The sequence below is a fragment of the Nothobranchius furzeri genome, unplaced genomic scaffold, assembly GCF_043380555.1.
Source record: "Nothobranchius furzeri strain GRZ-AD unplaced genomic scaffold, NfurGRZ-RIMD1 Scf042, whole genome shotgun sequence".
NCBI classification, from domain to species: Eukaryota; Metazoa; Chordata; class Actinopteri; order Cyprinodontiformes; family Nothobranchiidae; genus Nothobranchius; species Nothobranchius furzeri.
The window spans coordinates 189,943-208,555 of NW_027223059.1; the positions used below are offsets into that span (position 1 = coordinate 189,943).

Here is an 18,613-nt window from a genome sequence, read left to right on the forward strand (position 1 = left end):
TAAAAATTCATTAAAAATATACGCTTTTGTACAGAAATCTCAAAATATTCCCAGGTTGCCTCTGTGATGTGAGAATTCTTCTTATATTTTTGTTGGGGTCATAAATGTAAAACTGTACTTACAATAAAATAATACTTGCATTAGTGGCTGTAGACAAAAATATGTCCTATAATTAAACACTAGGGGGAGCTCAAATCAAGACGACATTTTTTTTTGTTTCATAACCCACCTAAGAGTGAACTTTGTGGCAAATTACAAGAAGATTGTGAGAACAGAATTTGCGCTACAATTGCTAGCCTAAAAACGTATTTTCGTAAATATAAAGCGCAAACCTCTTTGTGGAGCTGCGGCTTTCGTGACATAAGCTCTAGCCTATTCATTTAACACAATCTGGAAATCTTAGCCTCTTACATGCAAATAGTGATTTTTAGGAAATTTTTCAAATTTGAAATTTTAAATGATCATAAACCACGCCCACTTTGATCAATCATTACCATATTGATAATGTAGTCTTAAGACTTTATAGTGATGACAGCCACTAAGTTTCGTGCCGATCCATTTAGCCGGTTCAGCAGTATAATTTCTTCCCAGTTATAGCGCCCCCTATTGTTTAATCAAGTTGAAAACCAGGACATACACTTGAATTGACCTTACGTATGACTGTTATGAACAGCTTTGAAAAATGTCAAAATCTCTTGAAGTTACGCTAAAAAAAACTTTTTCATTCCCAAAAAATTATTTTAAAAAATCATATTTAAAAAAATAAGCAAATTATCGAAAATCCCTTCACATCTTTTGGTCAGCCGCTCCTCCTCTCTTGTCAGGGAAAGTTTTGATGTGATTGAGTTTGACGGCCGGGAGGAGTTAACGAAAGTACGTTGGACTTACTATGCAAATTTCTACTAATTTGCATAAGTTTAAAACATTTTTTAAATTACTCATCTAAATTTGACTGACTCAAAGAACACATTGGAATAGATCATTTGTTTTTTTTACAAAAGAAATGGGGAGAAACATGCCAAAAATATTTTTGGGGTACCAGAGCGCCACCTATTGGACAAAATTCAAAAAATTTTCTGTGATTGTAGATGTCACGATGACTGATATGAATTGTAATTTTCTGTATAGAATATGTATTTTTCATGAGTAAAAGGGCGAAAAATTTTAAAGCCTATAAGCCACGCCCACTTTTTAATCATTTTCAAAATGTAGCTTAAGGGTCCGACGATTAACATATGTGCCAAGTTCTGTGGAAATCCATCAAGCCGTTTAGCTGAAACAAACTTTTTGACTCTTTAGCGCCCCCTATTGGTGAATCCAAACAAAATGGGGTAGATAGGACTTACCGCTCATACTTTGTAAGGTTCTAGAGTCTCATCAATTTATTTTGAGAAATGGTGAAGATATCATCAATTAACACATGTGCTAGCTAGCGCACTGATTTTGACATGGTGTCATTAGCCCAATTTTCAATATTTCTGCATTTTTCTTCATCACAACAACTTAGCCTAGTCCATAGATCACATGTACGAAGTTTGAAGTTGATTCGACGAAAAATGTCGAATAGGTGATTAAAACTAAGTTTTGCATTTTTTGCGATCTAGCAAAAAATCTAGTTAGGCGGAAATGGGCGTGGCCAATACAAAAAAGATGGAGAATCAATCAAGGATCATGTGCATATAAAGTTTTTGACTGTAGGACCTACGGTTTGGGAGCTAGTAGCTGAAACGTGTTGACCTCTGCAATAGCGCCACCTAGGTGACCCGGGGTCCAAATTTTCGAATCTGAGTAGCGGTCAGGATTTTCTATCAGACTGCCTTGTCAGATTTTTCCTTGCAATTTCAGGCTCTTGCGCCCATACAGACACAGCGGAGAAGAATAATAATAATAAATAATAAATAATAAATAATGAAAAATCCGTAGAAAAACAATAGGGTTCCCTGCCCTTTGGGCTTGGAACCCTAATAATAAATAATAAATAATGAAAAATCCGTAGAAAAACAATAGGGTTCCCTGCCCTTTGGGCTTGGAACCCTAATAATGAAAAATCCGTAGAAAAACAATAGGGTTCCCTGCCCTTTGGGCTTGGAACCCTAACTAGAACTGCAAGCAGTTATCAACGGGTTCCAAGCCCCCAGCGCCAGTCGCCCACCCGCCCCGCCCTCAACTTCGCCAGTCCTCACGCGGTCCCGCCCCAAAAACACGTTCTCCCGCCGGCGTCCCGTCAGCTCACTTCAACCGCGCAATGAAAGTAACACTCAGGATTTGTCATGAAACCTTTTGCTTAGCCTATACATATACCAGCGTGTGACTGTGAGTGAATGGCTGAATGCAGACTTCTGCAGGCCTGGTAAGTCATGTGCTGTATTTGACAGCAGAAGTTCAGGAAACGGAGCGGGATTTCCAATAATTGGAAGGTTTTGGGTTTGATTCCAAGTCTGACCAGAGAATGCTGTGGTTGTGTCTTTGGGCAAGACACCTTGGCTGCTGGTGCTGAGAGGGACCGGTGGTGTCAGTTTTCGGCAGGCCTCACCTATGTTAGTGTGCTTCAGGGAAGCTGTGGCTACATTGTAGCTCATTCCCAGTAGTGTGTGACTGTGTGTGTGAATGGGTGAAAGACTGATTGTGTTGTTAAGGGACTAAGGCGCTATACAAATCCAAAACATTTACCATTTCAATATTACTGACGATGTTTAGTAAATGTATTAAAAATGTATTATTTTCACAGGAAATCCTCCAATGTTTTTTGAAAATCATCATGGGTCATGAGAAATCAAGTTTTGTTATTTTATAGTTTTTAAATATTTTTTTTGTCAATAAGACGATATATGGAGATTGATAATTGAACTGAATGAAACAAAACTGAATAAAATCCATATTTGATCTAAAGATTTCCTGCAATTTGTGCCAGTGGCCCCTTGCCCTGCACATTCTTGTAACAGTTTTATCTGGCCATGGTCAAAATCACATAGTTATCTCTGGTCAAAATAAAACGAGTAGACATTTGGTCAAAATAAAACAAGTAGACATTTATTTTGAGCACGATATTGTCCAAAATTCAGTGAAACACTTCATTTTGTAAGTACAAAGATGTAGGATATGTAGGTAAAAATGATGGTACATTATTCAAACAATTCAATTAAAAAAACAGCAGTTTATTGTATGTCAAATTTTGCCAATTGTGGGGAAGACTTTGTAGAGGAAACAATTTTTTTACAACACTGTGCATTGAAATTAGGATTCCAGAAATTATATTGATTCAAGAGTACAGAAAACACTTTATTGTTATCTACATATGTAAATGTACAAATGATTTGTTACACAATGTATAGGAAAGTGGTAGAAGGGCATTCTGAGGCTAAGTGTCATGTTGGGAATGTTTTACCCAGGACATGAAAAAATCACAGACGGAAACGATGGCAAGTGAATAACAAATAATATTTATTAAGAATAATGTGAAACTGAAAACGGTGCTCCAAACTGGAACAGGAGGGATCGAGATCTAGAACGGGAAAGCAAACTGGTGTTAGAATCATGAAACCCTGGAACCAGAGAACCAGAACTGGAATTGTTTGGAGAACTATTCTTACTGGAGATGATCGGTCTTGGTGAGGCAGGGCTGGGGCTTTGGGGCCAGGTGGGGACAGAAGAGCAGCAGATAATGAGGATCCCGGACGGGATGAGGAAACAGGTTGCGAGGCAGACAGTGAGGCAGGATATGATGCAGGTCCAGAGGCTGGTAGTTAGGCAGGCTGGGAAGCAAAGAGGACGACAGGTGGGCGGCGTGGTCACATGATGGTTGCTGATTCCGCAGATTTCGGTTGTGTTGTTTCAGGAACTTCATCTGGTGGGTGATTGTTCCTAGTAGAGATTGAAAAAAAGAAGAGTGCTGTAAAATGAAATCTTTAACAAAGGAAAATAAAAATAGTACTGGAATAAGTGAATTTGTGAATATCTAAATGGATACATTTTTTACATTGAAACAGTGATGGCACAACACAAAGTAACATTTCAAGTGTCCATTATCAAAACCACAAGTAAGTGTGATACTGTCATACACTTTTTTATGGATAAAAAGTGTATTTCACATGCTAAATATACATTAAATGGTAAGGTATGGTGTGGTATGGTATGGTATATATGTATAAGAGTCCAAATAAGTTTAGATGATTTTGAAGCTAATTTGATTTTGTATGAATGAAACGGACCTCTATGTGTAATTTGTTATGGTCAGCTCTGGTGTCCACCCGTCCATCTATCTGTGATTGTCTGTCTTTCCCCTTGAGGCTATTTGTCCTGCAGTCCGTGTCTGTCTGTCCCCAGTTCCTGTAACTGTATGTCTGTGTCTGTTCCTGTCAAGAATGATATTTGAACACATTCATGGTAACTGTAATAGGTGGGAATAACTTCTACATGTATGGTTTTGGGATCAATGTCTTTGATGTAAACATGATCAATCAGAGTATTATTTTCGGTTGTTGGACTTGTTACTATTTGAGTGTATCCTTGCAATTTCATGAAGCTGACAAATGAATTAGAAACCAGTGCATCATCATTAATGTCACCCATGACTATTTTGGTTGCTGGAAATTCATTGAAATAATGCAGTACAGGTTTTAGATTGTCTTTGAATTTCTGAAGGTTATATGATGGTGGTTTGTACAACAGCATATAATGATGGTTTAAAGTCTGTGTGCTAAAAAGCAAAGCTTCCAGGTTGTTGCAATTGAAAGCCATACTTTTACACATAATGCTGTTTTTGTGATAGAAACCAACACCACCACCATTTTTGCTTCTGAAAGTAGAAAATAGTCCAGTTTCATCATATGAGTCAGATCTTGTTTTGTGGTGAAAAGTCCAACCTGGCAGTGAAATGCTTTCAGGGGGATGTGTTTCTTTTAACCAAGTTTCTGTCAGACAAATTATATCGGCTGTGAGTAGTTTTTGGTTGCTCTTGACATCCTGTATGTGATTCTTGAGACCTTGCACATTATGAAGACAGACTTTAAAAGTGCAGTTTGGCATTGAAACTGGTGTGTCGATAAAGTTTGGCATTAATTTCAAGTTTTCCTCCACATCACTTCTTGCATAGATTGCTTTAGCTTTAAAATCTTGGATAGTGAGGTGTTCTAGTGATGTAACACGACTTAAAGCTACATATGCTTGTCCAGCAGAAAAAATCCTTTTAAAAGAGACTACTGCTTTCTGTAGTGTTAGGCCTTGGACTTTATGTATGGTGCAAGACCAAGCCAGCCGCAGTGGAAATTGACGTCTAACCCCCTTTTCAAGTTTATCTTCATCGGGACTAATTGGTGTAGCATTAGTCAGCTCGGTGTCTGAAGTTGGAAACTTGTGTCGTAGTTGTTGGCCTATACTTGGGCTATCAAAGTTAACATAAATGATGTGTGGGAAGCTATTGTTACTTAGAAATTGTATGCGACAAACAGTACCAAACACACCATTAACAAGTCCATCAGAAACATCAATGTTTTTAATGAGCATTACACGAGCTTTAGGAGCAATACTTAGTAATTTATCTAAATAGGTTTTCTTGCCAAAATCAAGTGTTGAGGGTATTCTAGTAGTACGGCCAGTCTGAGGGTTTTTATGGAAATCTTGGGCTTTGATTTGTACAATGTCTGTACATTGTTTATGCAACATGTTGAAGTTATGATTATCAACATCACTGTTTGTTGCAAAAAGATGCAGAGTTTCAGTGTCTTCACCCATGCCTGTTTCACATCGTTTGAGAAGTGCTTCGTCTTGTGGGTGAAGTGGTTGGTCTTTTTTGTGTTTCCTTAAACGGTTAAGTGTTACAGCAAAGTCTTTGTTTTTCTGTCGTACTATGTCTGTGAGTTCTACATGACTGAAACTGTTTTGCCACAAATTGGAACCAATAGGGTCCTTGTAGAGTGGAGTCCCTTTGACAGGTGGCAACTGATAAAAATCACCAACAGCTATGACGGAGACATTACCAAATGAAGAAAAGTCTGAACACTGTTTGATCTGACGCAGTCTACCATGGATATATGTTAAAAGTTTGTTATCAACCATTGAGATTTCATCTATTATCAAGATTTGTAAATGTTTCAGGGTTGCTCTTAATGTGTTTATTTTTTCCTCTCTTAAAGGCTGGTATGGTAATGAAATATTATTGCCAATTGCAAAGCTATTATGTATTGTTGTGGCATTGATATTTAATGCAGCCACTCCAGTGGGGGCAGTCAATAAAACATGAATATCATCAGGATAATTAGATAATCTGGATAGTATTCTGGTTGTTTCATAGGACACGGCTTTTACCAAATGGGACTTGCCTGTTCCCGCTCCACCTGAAATGAAAACATAAAAAGGGCTTGGATTGTGACCGTTTACTTTATCTAAGCACCACTGCCGGATTTTATAAAACACGTTGCTCTGCTGCTGATTTAGTGAACGCATTAAGGATTGTGCTTCCTTGTGTGAGACTATCTGTTTTTGAATGTGAAATGATAAAGCTGGTTTTGTGATTGGCTCTAGATCTGGAATAACTTCTTGTTCACCAGGATTTGGATTGTTATCTAAAGATCTGTCTTCCAAACATTCCAATCGGTCTAGTTCTGCCTCAGGACACAGCTCTGCCCAAACATCTTCTTGAAATCCAAAGTGTTCAATATCTTCCTGTATGTTTTGTAAATCTTCTGCTTTGATTTCAAACTTGGATCTGTTGAATTCTACTACGTCTTTGACAGTCTGGATGTTTTTACTACTGTTTGTGATTGAGCCGGTCTCATAAAACTCTTGAAATGTTGTAAATTGTGATGGTTTTAACTGGTTTTCCGTGTAATAAGGAAGGAACAACTGAAGCTGGCTTTGATAGTGTTTCTCAGGATCTTGTTCTTTAGAAAAACGAGCATATCTAACAACAGCTACATTTGTCCTTGTCCGCTTCCTTACACAACCATTGTTGTTTAATAAACTAACCACTTCTGGTCTAGATTTCTCACTGTTTGGTACATTTCTGTATTCTGAGGCAAAAGTAGCTATGCACATGTCCATAAATTCACTGGACTTAGGCCTGCTTTTGTATCGATCAGTAATGTTTGTCATCCAGATCTGATTACCATTAGCACTGTTTTGAATGACATTAAGAGGTAAGCTCATTCTGACAATGTTGTCACCTGTTGGAACAAATGTGACTTTTCTAGAGCCCTCTTTTAATCTCATGTTTGTTACCCGATACACACTTTCTTGAGCAGAAACTTCTCTGTTATGCAGAAACACATTCCCTAATTTGTTAAGCGCTTGTTTTGCATCCAGGTTTTCATTATGTTTGATTTCATTTTGTGCATGTTTTAATAGCAAACCCATTTCTCTTTCTGCTTTGGATATGTAGGAAATGATATAAACAATACATGCATATGCATCACAGACAAACTGGATGTCCATGTTTGCATTCCAGCAACGTAGCAGGTCTGTGTTATACTGATTAACCCAGATGTCGTTTATGCTTCGTTTATGGACGACAGTTGTTTTTGTAGAGGTCAGTTTGTAGGCTGTTTCAAATGTAGTCTGGTCAATACCAATGGAATTAAACAAGTCATCTATGCTACTAAATGTGTTGTTTTCACTGGTCAAAGCTTCTTTAACTTTGGTTATGATATGCTTGGCTGCCTTTTTTAAATCTGAAGATGTTTTGTCAGATGGGTTTTCCTTATTGTCAACATCCGTTTCCTGTTTACATATGAATGTATTGTTGCTTGGTGGTCGGGGAAAGTGAAACCTGCAAGTTGTGTGATTTTTTCTGCAACTTTTAGAGTGTTTTTTGCTATGCATTTGAACACTATGTACCACTTCATGGAGAGGATCACTGTCAGGTGGGAGGTCGCATGTAACATATTTATCTACAAAAGCTATGACTTCAGCGTCTGTGTTGACTCCTATTTTAGGCCCGTCGGTCCAAAATAGACAATGAGTGTGACATGATCCACGTTGCTGAAACTCTACTCTATAAAAATAATCAATGATTTTACCAATTGGCTGAGCGGGAGACATGATAACATCTTTTAAAAAAGATCTAAATCTATAGTCAAACATTCTGGCTGCTGTCACTGGATTGTTTTTCAATAAGTCACATTTCTGTGCCCAGTCCATGTCATGAATATTGCCTTGAATGTTTTCTATAGCCATAAAAGCTTCCATAAATTCTGGCCATCTTAAATCTGCTGAAGAAAAGGAAGCAAACCATGTAGGAATGCCAAGTTGTCTAACGTAAGCAAACAGATCTTTTTGAACTCCCTGCCAAAATACTGGTGTGCCTCTAATGGGTTTCAAAAACTTATAGCCCATGTCAGCATTTAAAACATTCTTCAAAAAGTCTGTATTGCCCAGCATGGATGATGTAATGTTGGTGTTGTCTAAGCCATGGTAGCCCTTTCTCAGTGCAATGGAAACATTTGACACAACTTGATTAACTTCTGACAAATATTGTGCATAAAAGATATAATCCAAGTTCTTGCCAAATCTGCCATCAGCATTGAGAATCCGGGTGTTTAAATATTTGCTGAGTGTAATCCTTTGCTGTCTTGCATCATGAAATGTACCTGTTCCATTGGGAAACAGAACTGGAAAGCATTTAGCCTCATTAGAAGTATCGGTAAGCAATCTGACTGGAGTATTTCCCTCAGCTGGTGCTACTGATAAAACACTGTCAAAATGGTTGTCTAGTATTTCTTGGGCAATGTCTACTGGTTGCATACATGTGTCCAAAAACATCCCATGCTGTTGTCTATCATTAAAATGATCATCGCTAACAAGATCTTCAGACTCTACCTCTGTGCCACTGCCATCTCCTTTGCCAGGATGTTCACACTCTATTTCAGCTCTATTGCTGTCTTCTTCCAAAGTGACGTTGTCAGTTTCAGAGGTAGAGTTTTCAGACTCTTTTTCTAGGGGATTTGTCCATGCACTGTTAAATTGTACATCTTTGTAAAAAGTATTGTGAGATTTAAGGTATGCAATTGCATTATGTACTTTCAGAGCGTTGACATACTGATAGTCATAGTGACCCTTGTATGTCAGCTTTCGCTTCAGTTTGACTTTAATCATTAGATTCTGATCATCTAATCTGGGTAGAATGTTACTCACAGTTTCTGTATTAGATGGAACACACGTCACAGGTCCATGGACACCATTTTGTCCTCCCTTTGGTAAGGCTAAAAGTTGCATAAACGGAATGTGCTGTGCCACTAGATGTTGCTCAAGAGGATTCAACGTACTAAGTTCTACAGGAATAGAGTCTAGGTGCATATTGTTTGCAACACTTTCTTCAGGGACTTTTCCATTGAGTATTTTACGATGACAAGTAAAACAGACCCACAATTTACATGCAGGGCTAACCTCTAGATGGCATTTGGAAACAGAAGACTGTCCACACTTGTGTAAATAAGTGTCAGTGATGCATTTTTTTGCCACAGATGAAATGAATGAACCTCTAATTTCATACTGCTGTGTTTTACATTCAACAACTTGTTGTTTAAAAAGTAACCGATGACAAACACAACAGACGAATTGAGGGCCAAATTTAACCTTTTCTCTAAAAAGCTGAATGACATTGTCTATGAACTTTTTTCCAGTCATGAGATTTTGTCGTCTACGTTTTCCGTGCTCTTTAACAGAATCGGCATAAGCAGTTACATTTCTATACCGTTCAGAATTAGACTGTTTGATGCGGTTACGGTGGTCAACCTTATTTCTATATCTTTCTACGTTCTGTTTCAATAACTGAAGTTTAGAGTGTTTACTTTTGGTTGCATAAGTGGTTTTGCTGGCAAGTTTGAGTCTTGCTCTCAGTTCAGGCTTTTTGTAGTAGTTCTGTTTATTAGCATGTCTGAGTCTAGCTCTCAGTTCAGGTTTGTTTTTGTAGTTTTCTTTACTGTCATGTCTGAGTCTTGCTCTCAGTTCAGGTTTGTTTTTGTAGTTTTCTTTACTGTCATGTCTGAGTCTTGCTCTCAGTTCAGGCTTTTTGTAGTAGTTCTGTTTATTAGCATGTCTGAGTCTAGCTCTCAGTTCGGGTTTGTTTTTGTAGTTTTCTTTACTGTCATGTCTGAGTCTTGCTCTCAGTTCAGGCTTTTTGTAGTAGTTCTGTTTATTAGCATGTCTGAGTCTTGCTCTCAGTTCAGGGTTATTTCTATATGTAATGATGCTTAATTGCTTCTTGTGTAATCTGTACTTAGGATTGTCCTTATACAATTTCTGTAACATCATTATTTTGCTTTCCCTTTTCTCAATGTCTTCATTATACAGATTTCTCTTTCTCCTGTTCTCTCTACTTATCTTAGATGGAGATAGCATGTCCTTGTCACCTTTAAAGTGACTGTAATTACATGAGATCAGGTTGAAACATGTGTTAGTTTTATCTTTCACACATGCGATTGGCTCATAATGACATTCATTACAGTGTTTCAGGTAAATACCCTTGGTGTTGTCTAAAGTACTAGAAGAGCCATATTGTAACCATTTTCCTTGAGTGTAAGTGTAAATATTGGTATGGAAAAAGTCTGCAGCTGCTTGTATCTCAATTTCTGTAGCCCAGGATCCAACTTTCTTTATGCCTGTTTGTGTAACATACTGCTGTACTGATTCAAATTCCTGTCTGATGTAACTTGAATAGAGGTTAGAATTTTGAAGAATTTGATTAACAACAGCCCTGCGAATCCACATATGCAACTCTTCATTCCCAGTAATTACAAATGCAAGAGCACGGAAAAAGCAGTTGCCGTCTGGCTGGATGTGTATAGTGGTACAAGGTAACGGTTCATCTAATGTAATACTTTCCCAAAGACTTTTCACCCTTTCTAAACTTGGAACTATCTGTAGTTGGGTGCAAAAGTTTCTTTTGTCTTCAGAGGTCAGAGGATTGAAAGTAACAGTGCTGTTGATATTTTCTGAAATTATGAAAACAGATGTATCATTTAGTGGTACTTCTTCAATTATTGCTTGATCCAAAGAAGTGTGATGATTTTCAGTTACTGAGTCTACATTAAGGGAAGCGTTGTCATTAACTGCAATATCTTCTATTTCCTGAAGTACTACTTTATCAAAACTATCATCATCAAAACTAGTACATAATGACTCTGCATCATCTTGAAAAGAACTATTTTGCGTATGGATGAGCTCACAATGAGATGGAGATTCAGAAAGAGACTCAGATTTGTCACTAACTGCAACATCTTCAATCTCTTCAACTACTAACTGATCAAATGTATCGTCATCAAAACTATCATCATTTCCACTGATTAACTCTACATCATTTTGGCAAGAAGCAGTTTTCCTTTGGGTAGGTTTACTCATAGATTGAGCAGTCACCTTAACACCGGTCATTTCAAAAGCTGTGTCCTCTTCATTTGCATTTTCAGCACACAAAGAGTGAGAGAGATTGATTAAATGTGTATAAACTTGGTCTAAAGTATCAAAGTGTGCTACTATGCTTGTGCCATTCAACTGCCAGAGACCATCATGACCACGTGAATGTGGATCAAAAACAGAAAACTGAGATTGTTCTTTCAAAACTGCACATGTGTTTCTACTAATTGTAAACAGACAGCCGTCATTGTCAAATATAGCTCTCTGTAATGCAACGTCCAAAGGCATGGCAAAATCTGAAACATCTTCATGGTAAATCTGCTGATGAAGATGTCCTGTGAAGGTCTGCATGTATTCCAAAGAGAACTTGTGATGATGGAATGTGTGCTCTGTGGGTAATTCTTGAACAAAAACATAACCACTGCCTTCTGCATCACTGATCATGTTTTGCTCTTTCATGTAAGTGTATAAACTATCACCACTTATCAAGATATTGTTAATGTCTGTTCTTGACCATGTGGAAGCCATTTTGACAGTGTTTGTCATGGTGGCTGTAATGCTGTTTGGTGCACACTGTTTAAATCGGTTGCACCCAAAACGCTTATGACCTTGATGAAATGAACCTTTGACAATAGTATGAAAAGTGTTCAAACTTTCCTGATTTGATGGGGAAGATGCAGTTGTAAGACTTGAAGCTGCAGCACCAGGAGCATCATGGTACTTCTCATGTTGAACACTCCTCTCCTTCTCCTTACATTCCTATGAGAACAAACATAAAAATTCAAAAATTAGAAGAAAATATATGAATAAAATGGGCATGTTTTCACTTGGGGAAAATGTCAAACCTGTTGCTTTGTAGCATCTCCTAGGTCAACAGGTCCTTGGTCTTGGAGAGCATCTGCGTTCTGTTAAAATAAAAAAGTTTTATAATATTTAGGAAATATAAGTATTGGAAAGAATATGTGTAGGATTAAGTATGCTATTAAACATCAATAATCAGACTATGTCATATAGGTCCTACCATTTTGCCTTTTGGTACAGGCGATGGAACACTGTATTTGTCTTCGTTCATCTGGAGATGTAGAACCTCAGCACAGTCCTTCAAATGCTCCTGGGAGTGACAGCAAACCTGTTGGAAATCAAATCAGGATATTTACAATATATTCTAGTATTGTGAAATTTACAATTATTTGTCAAGCACATGATGTGATGTCAAAAACAACAATCATATTAAAATCCAATGTCAGACCTGGTCCTTGGTGACATCTGTGCGTGAAACAGATCTTCGGTCTTGGACAGCAGCTGCATACTGTTAAAATGAAAACGTTTATTTAAATAAGCAAAGAATATAAGTATTTGAGTAAAAACTTTAGAATGAGCATCATTCAATGAAAAAAGCTGATAGGTCTCACCGTTTTGTCATTGGGGGCTGGTGATGGCACACTGGCGTCATCAGTTTTCACTTTCAGCTTTTGAAGGACCACACTGCAGTCCTTCAGGTACTTCTGTAAGTAAATGAAAGGAATCATTGTAATCCAAAGGTTTCAAGTAAAGGCAACAAAACTGATTTGGTTTCTTTGAATGAGAGTTTATTCACCTGATGACGAGACATCAGTGTGCCACGTGAGCCTTTTGGATGAATGTGAGATGTCTGAAAGAAAATGTCATTCAAGGTTTTATGTTAATTTTTCCATTATTGGAGAAATGTGTATCTCTTAAGCAATATTACAACTTTATATTTTAAAAGTATTGTGTGTGTAAATCATAATTACCTTTAAACTCTCTGCAAGTGTTGGCCATTCATGATCATCAGAGGGCATGATCACTTGCTCCTTCATTGATGCTGTTGTACTGGCAGGGGGCTTCTGGATGGTTGTTGCCTGTCCCTGAAATAAAAACAGTATACAATGCATGTAATTACTTTGTGCATGTTTTACAGGAGGACTTGACCAACAAATAGGAAAAAAATGATAAAAAAAAACAACAAACCTGCGTGTTGACAGCACTTGTCTCTTTTCCAGAGGACACTGGCTTTCCTTCAGGTTGTACCACCTGTCATCAAAATATGAACAGATTGTAAATTCTTAGGTGACAAATATCTAAAATTAATAATGAATTAAAGATGAATATCAAAACATTTTAATGAAAAAACATATTTCTTCATATTTACCTTTTTTTGTCGGACATCTGGTGAAAGCACATCTGGACATCCAGTACTGTCATTTTCCAAGACATGCAGCAGATCTTCGTGGAAGTATTTGGGATTCACTTCAAAGCAGACTTCGGCCTGAACATTTTGATGTAGACAATATTAGAAAAACTCATATCAATCAACATGACGAACATCAAATAAAATCTCATTTATCAAAAACAATAGGGTTCTCTGCCCTTTGGGCTTGGAACCCTAATTAATTAAAATTAATCATTCACCTCATGAAGAAGAATTCTCTTTGAAGATGATCTCTGCTCCTTTGGACCAGCTGGAGTAGACCTCTGAAAAAATTAATGAAATTTTTATATTACATGATTGTTGAAAATCTAAACAGCCAAATAATGTCTGCAGTTGAAATAAAAACATAGAAAAACAATTTACCTTCTTGCCAGGCAAAACAACTTTCCACTTAGATTGGTCTGCTTGGGGTTGAATGGGCTTTGCGTGTTGAACGACCACTCTAGCAGCAGACTTCTTGGGGGTAACCTGGGCCTTCTGACTTTGGAGGTGCAGGTATGTTTTTTGCCAGAGCAATTGTGAAAAAATGTCCATACCATCACTGTCACTGAGATGAACCTATAGAAAAAAAATATATTTTTAGCTAAAGCTAATACCTCTTAATCATTAAAAATCTGTAAACTTCTCACTTACCCCATCTCTGCCCCACAAATCCAGGCGATGAAAGGGGAAGTTCTCAGCAATTGATGAGTATGGGACATCTAAAAGAAATATATTTTGTTAACAATTAGTTTTTCCAGTTAGAAGCATTTTGTATATTGCACACTAAAGTTCCACATACCCATTTGTACTGAGACCCTGTGAAACATCATCCTCAGATGGTCCTGCACAACGGTGTCATGGCTCAGTCTTGGAGGGAAATCCAAAACAAAAACCTGTTTTCCACAAATTTTACATGTCATTAAAAATCATTGTAGAAAAAAGCACCAGAATATAAATTTGATTCAGTAATTGCCTTTTTAATGGCACATTATTTGTAATTGCATCTATCCTTACATTTGGACAAAGAGTGGAAATGGTGTTCAAAAGACACTTGAAGTCTTTTTCTGCTTCAGAAATAGGACTGTCCAGGTTGTTGCTTGGAGCGAGCAGACACACTGCATCTGGTTCACGTGGGAGAACTAACTGCCGGACCTCAGTGGTAAGGTGGGCTGCTGTACCACCAGGAACCGACAGGTAGCCAAAGGACAGCTTCCCCTCAGGCACCTTCACATAGCCATCCACAATGGCTCGGAGATGTGAATCTCCTATGACAAAGACAAACTAGAAGAAGAAACAATTGTTTAATGAAGGACCTCTGAAGATAAAAATCACAAAGCACTTTAGAAACTAAAGAACACACAGCAATCTGTGTGTGAACCTATAAGCACATAATATAGTTTAATATTAATATAAATTATTAGCTAAATGTACCTTCTTGTCTGAAGACTCTGGTGGGATGATGACTTTCAGACTTTTTCCTGTGTTAGGCGACAAGGGCCAACGACAAACCCTGTGCCTGAAGCCTGTTCCGTGACCTAATGGTAAGATGAAGAAAAAAAATTAACACAATATCAATGTAATGTAAATATGTAATTGTAAAGTGTGTCACATTAATTTATCTGAAATTTCTCAGTGTGCATACACCATGTCAATTTCAAAATATTCAACAAAGGTTTTCAAAAAAAGCATTTGATGTTTTGGAAAATAACTAAATATGTAACTTACGTGGAGTAAAAGCCGTACAGCTTGGCAGAATCTCGAACAGCTCTTCCACAGGCTTCGGCATAAACTGTCTGTTCTTCAAGGCCTGAGCTCTACGGTACCCTTTGCCACGAGGCATCTACAACAAGGAAAAAAATACCATAAATTTAGTACTATGCATGATCACTAAAGAAATACATTACACACTAATGTAATATCATGTATTTATTCTATTAAATAGGTGATATAGAAACCTGAGGGAATGTATATCTTCTATTTAATAGACAGATTACCTATTAAGTAACAAAGACCTGTCTTGTTTTTGGTCATTAGTATTTCTTTTTGCCTATTTATATTTGAAGTTGTTTAAATGAAGACAACTGAACTTCTTTGGTTTTCTGAAGAAGTTTGCTTCTCATCTGAGGAGCTTTGTCAATTCTAACTGTAAAAAGGGCGAGTGAAAGTTCTCAGTCATCCAGGTCATGATACTCCAAAGGGTTCAAATGAAGGCAACTGGACTTCTTTGGTTTCTTGAAGATGTTTCTCTTCTCATCCAAGGAGTTTTGTCACTTCAAACTGGAATATGGGAGAGTCAAGCCTATAAGCTGTAGCTATCTATTGTTAGTCAATGAGCCAAAACTACTGTGGGTACCTCGGCTCTCCATCACCTGATGAGTCGCTAGCCTCTATTGTGAGGGATTCAAGATGGCGCCACAGATGGCTGCCGTGGTACTTTGGTGCGCTGTTATTGTTCTGTTTTTGTGTGTAAATTGCGTATCTGGGTACTCCTACTCAAGAGAAGAACTCATAAGTTACAACACTATGATTCCGGTGGACTTAACCTCGTTTTTTGTTGCATCCGGGGCCGATTCAATATCAACTTTGATCAGGAAAGTAAGACACAGGAGGAGAGATAAATGAGCGGGCGCTCTCGTGCGTCTGAGGAGACGGGGACTGTGCACGGCTCTGCCTGGCATCTTCCTCTCTAATGTGCGCTCACACCACAACAAAATGGACGAGCTGACCCTGATGAGGAACATAAACAGAGACTTCTCGTCATCTGGGTTTCTGTGCTTCATTGAAACATGGCTCAGTGAGGACACCCAGGACTGCGCGTTCCAGCTGGAGGGGTCTCACCTCATCCGCGCAGATCGGAAAGTGACTCTCTCCGGCAAGACCACAGGTGGAGGTGTGTGTTTTTAAATCAATAATGGTTGGTGCACAGATGTCACAGTGATCGTGCAGCATTGTTCTCCATCTCTGGAATATCTTTTCACAAACTGTAAACCATTTTACTCTCCGCGGGAGTTCGCCTCATTCATTCTAGGCGCTGTTTACATCCCACATGACATGGACGTGCACGAGGCTCAGCGTGTGCTCGTGGAAGAGATACTGTGCATGGAGCGGACGTACCCGGACTCTCTCATCGTTGTACTTGGACACTTTAACAATGCAAATCTGAGCCAGGAGCTTCCCAAATATAAACAGTATATCAAGTGTTCAACCAGAGAGGGGAAAACCCTGGACCACTGTTACAGCACAGTAACAGGAGCCTATCATGCAGTACCGCGTGCTTGGACTCTCTGACCACTTGACTATCCATCTGATCCCAGCTTACAAACAAAGGCTAAAACTCTCCAAGCCTGTTGTGAAGTCAACAAGACAGTGGAACACTGATGCTGCAGATGAGCTTTGCTCATGCTTTGAGACCACAGACTGGGAGGTAATGAAGGCCACCTCAGACAGTTTAGATGAGTTCACAGATACCGTCACCTCCTACATCCACTTCTGTCAGGACAGCATCATACCATCACACACCAGGGTGAGTTATAACAATGACAAAGCCTGCTTTACCCCTAAACTCAAACAGCTGTGGCTAGAAAAGAGAGATGCATTTAAAAGGGGGAAAAGGACTCCTACAGAGACACTAAATACAGGTTCAGCAAAGAATTGGTCAAAGCAAAACACCAGCATCATGACAAAATGCAGCAGCAAATCTTTGAAAACGACCCAACCTCTGTGTGGAAAAGTTTCAGGAACATCACCTGTGTGGAAAAGTTTCAGGAACATCACCAACTACAAACCCAGAACCCCCGCCTCCACCGATAACACACACATTCATGAAGCAGATGTAAAGAAGCAGTTCAGGTCTGTTAACACATGAAAAGCCCCGGGCCCTGATGGCGTGGCTCCTGCCACTCTAAAGCACAGTGTTTACGAGCATCTTCAACTCCTCACTGGAAGAATCTCATGTGCCTGCCTGCTTCAAGATCTCCACCATAGTCCCTATCCCCAAGAAACCAAGAATCACTGGACTAAATGACTACAGGCCTGTGGCTCTAACATCTGTGGTCATGAAGTCATTTGAGCACCCAGTTCTCCCCCACCTCAAGACCCTCACAGACCCCCCTCCTGGACCCCCTGCAGTTTGCATACAGAGCAAACAGGTCTGTAGATGATGCAATCAACATGGCTCTACAATTCATCCTGCAGCATCTGGACTCCCCAGGTACCTACGCCAAGATATTGTTCGTGGACTTCAGCTCTGCATTTAACACAATCCTGCCAGACCTCCTCCAAGACAAAATGTCCCAGATGAACGTGCCTAACCCCATCTGCAGGTAGATCACTGACTTCCTGACAGACAGGAAACAACAAGTCAGGCTGGGGAAGAATGTCTCGGACCTACGAACCATCAGCACTGGCTCACCACAGGGCTATGTTCTTTCCCCTCTGCTTTTCTCCCTATGCACCAACAGCTGCACCTCCAAACATGAGTCTGTCAAACTAATTAAGTTTGCTGACGACACCACCATCATCAGACACATCTCTAATGGGGATGAATCCGCTTACAGAATGGAGGCTGAATGGCTGGTGTCCTGGTGCAGCCACAACAACCTGGTGCTAAACACCCAGAAGACAGCGGAGGTTGTTGTGGACTTTAGGAAACACACACCCCATCGCCCCCTTAACCCTGTCTGACACTCCCATCATGATGGTGGACTCATGTCGCTTCCTGGGCACCACCATCACCCAGGGCCTCAAATGGGAGCCCACCATCACCACCATCAGAAAAAAGCCCAGTAGAGGATGTACTTCCTGAGGCAGCTGAAGAAATTGAACCTATCACCACAGTCAATGAGGCAGTTCTACACCACTATCGAGTCCATCCTCACCATCATTTAGAACAGAGGAAAGAGTCGCAGCGAACTCCACTTCAGTCGCCATATTTATGACAAACTCAGTGTTGTTGTGTGTGACGTACGCTACCCAGGGCTGATTATCAGCTCAGCTACATTATACTGGATACATTGTACTGGAAAGGTGAAATCGAAGCCCCCCATCTCTAGTTAAAGT

General features: G+C 39.1%; 1 protein-coding gene across 1 annotated transcript; it reads right to left on the reverse strand.

Moving 5' to 3' along the window:
- Window positions 1-2,954: 2,954 nt before the first annotated feature.
- On the reverse strand, window positions 2,955-9,288 carry LOC139064709 (uncharacterized). The gene is made up of 2 exons (XM_070547822.1): window positions 3,591-9,288; window positions 2,955-3,502 (listed from the first exon to the last, which is right to left on the reverse strand). The coding sequence occupies exon 1, from the start codon at window positions 9,286-9,288 to the stop codon at window positions 4,288-4,290; it is 5,001 nt and encodes a 1,666-aa protein (XP_070403923.1). The 3' UTR covers window positions 2,955-3,502; window positions 3,591-4,287.
- Between the last annotated feature and the right edge of the window lie 9,325 nt (window positions 9,289-18,613).

Bases quoted from the DNA above. Each gene is read 5' to 3' on its own strand.
- LOC139064709 (XM_070547822.1), bottom strand. From the start codon at position 9,288: ATGCACCTAGACTCTATTCCTGTAGAACTTAGTACGTTGAATCCTCTT.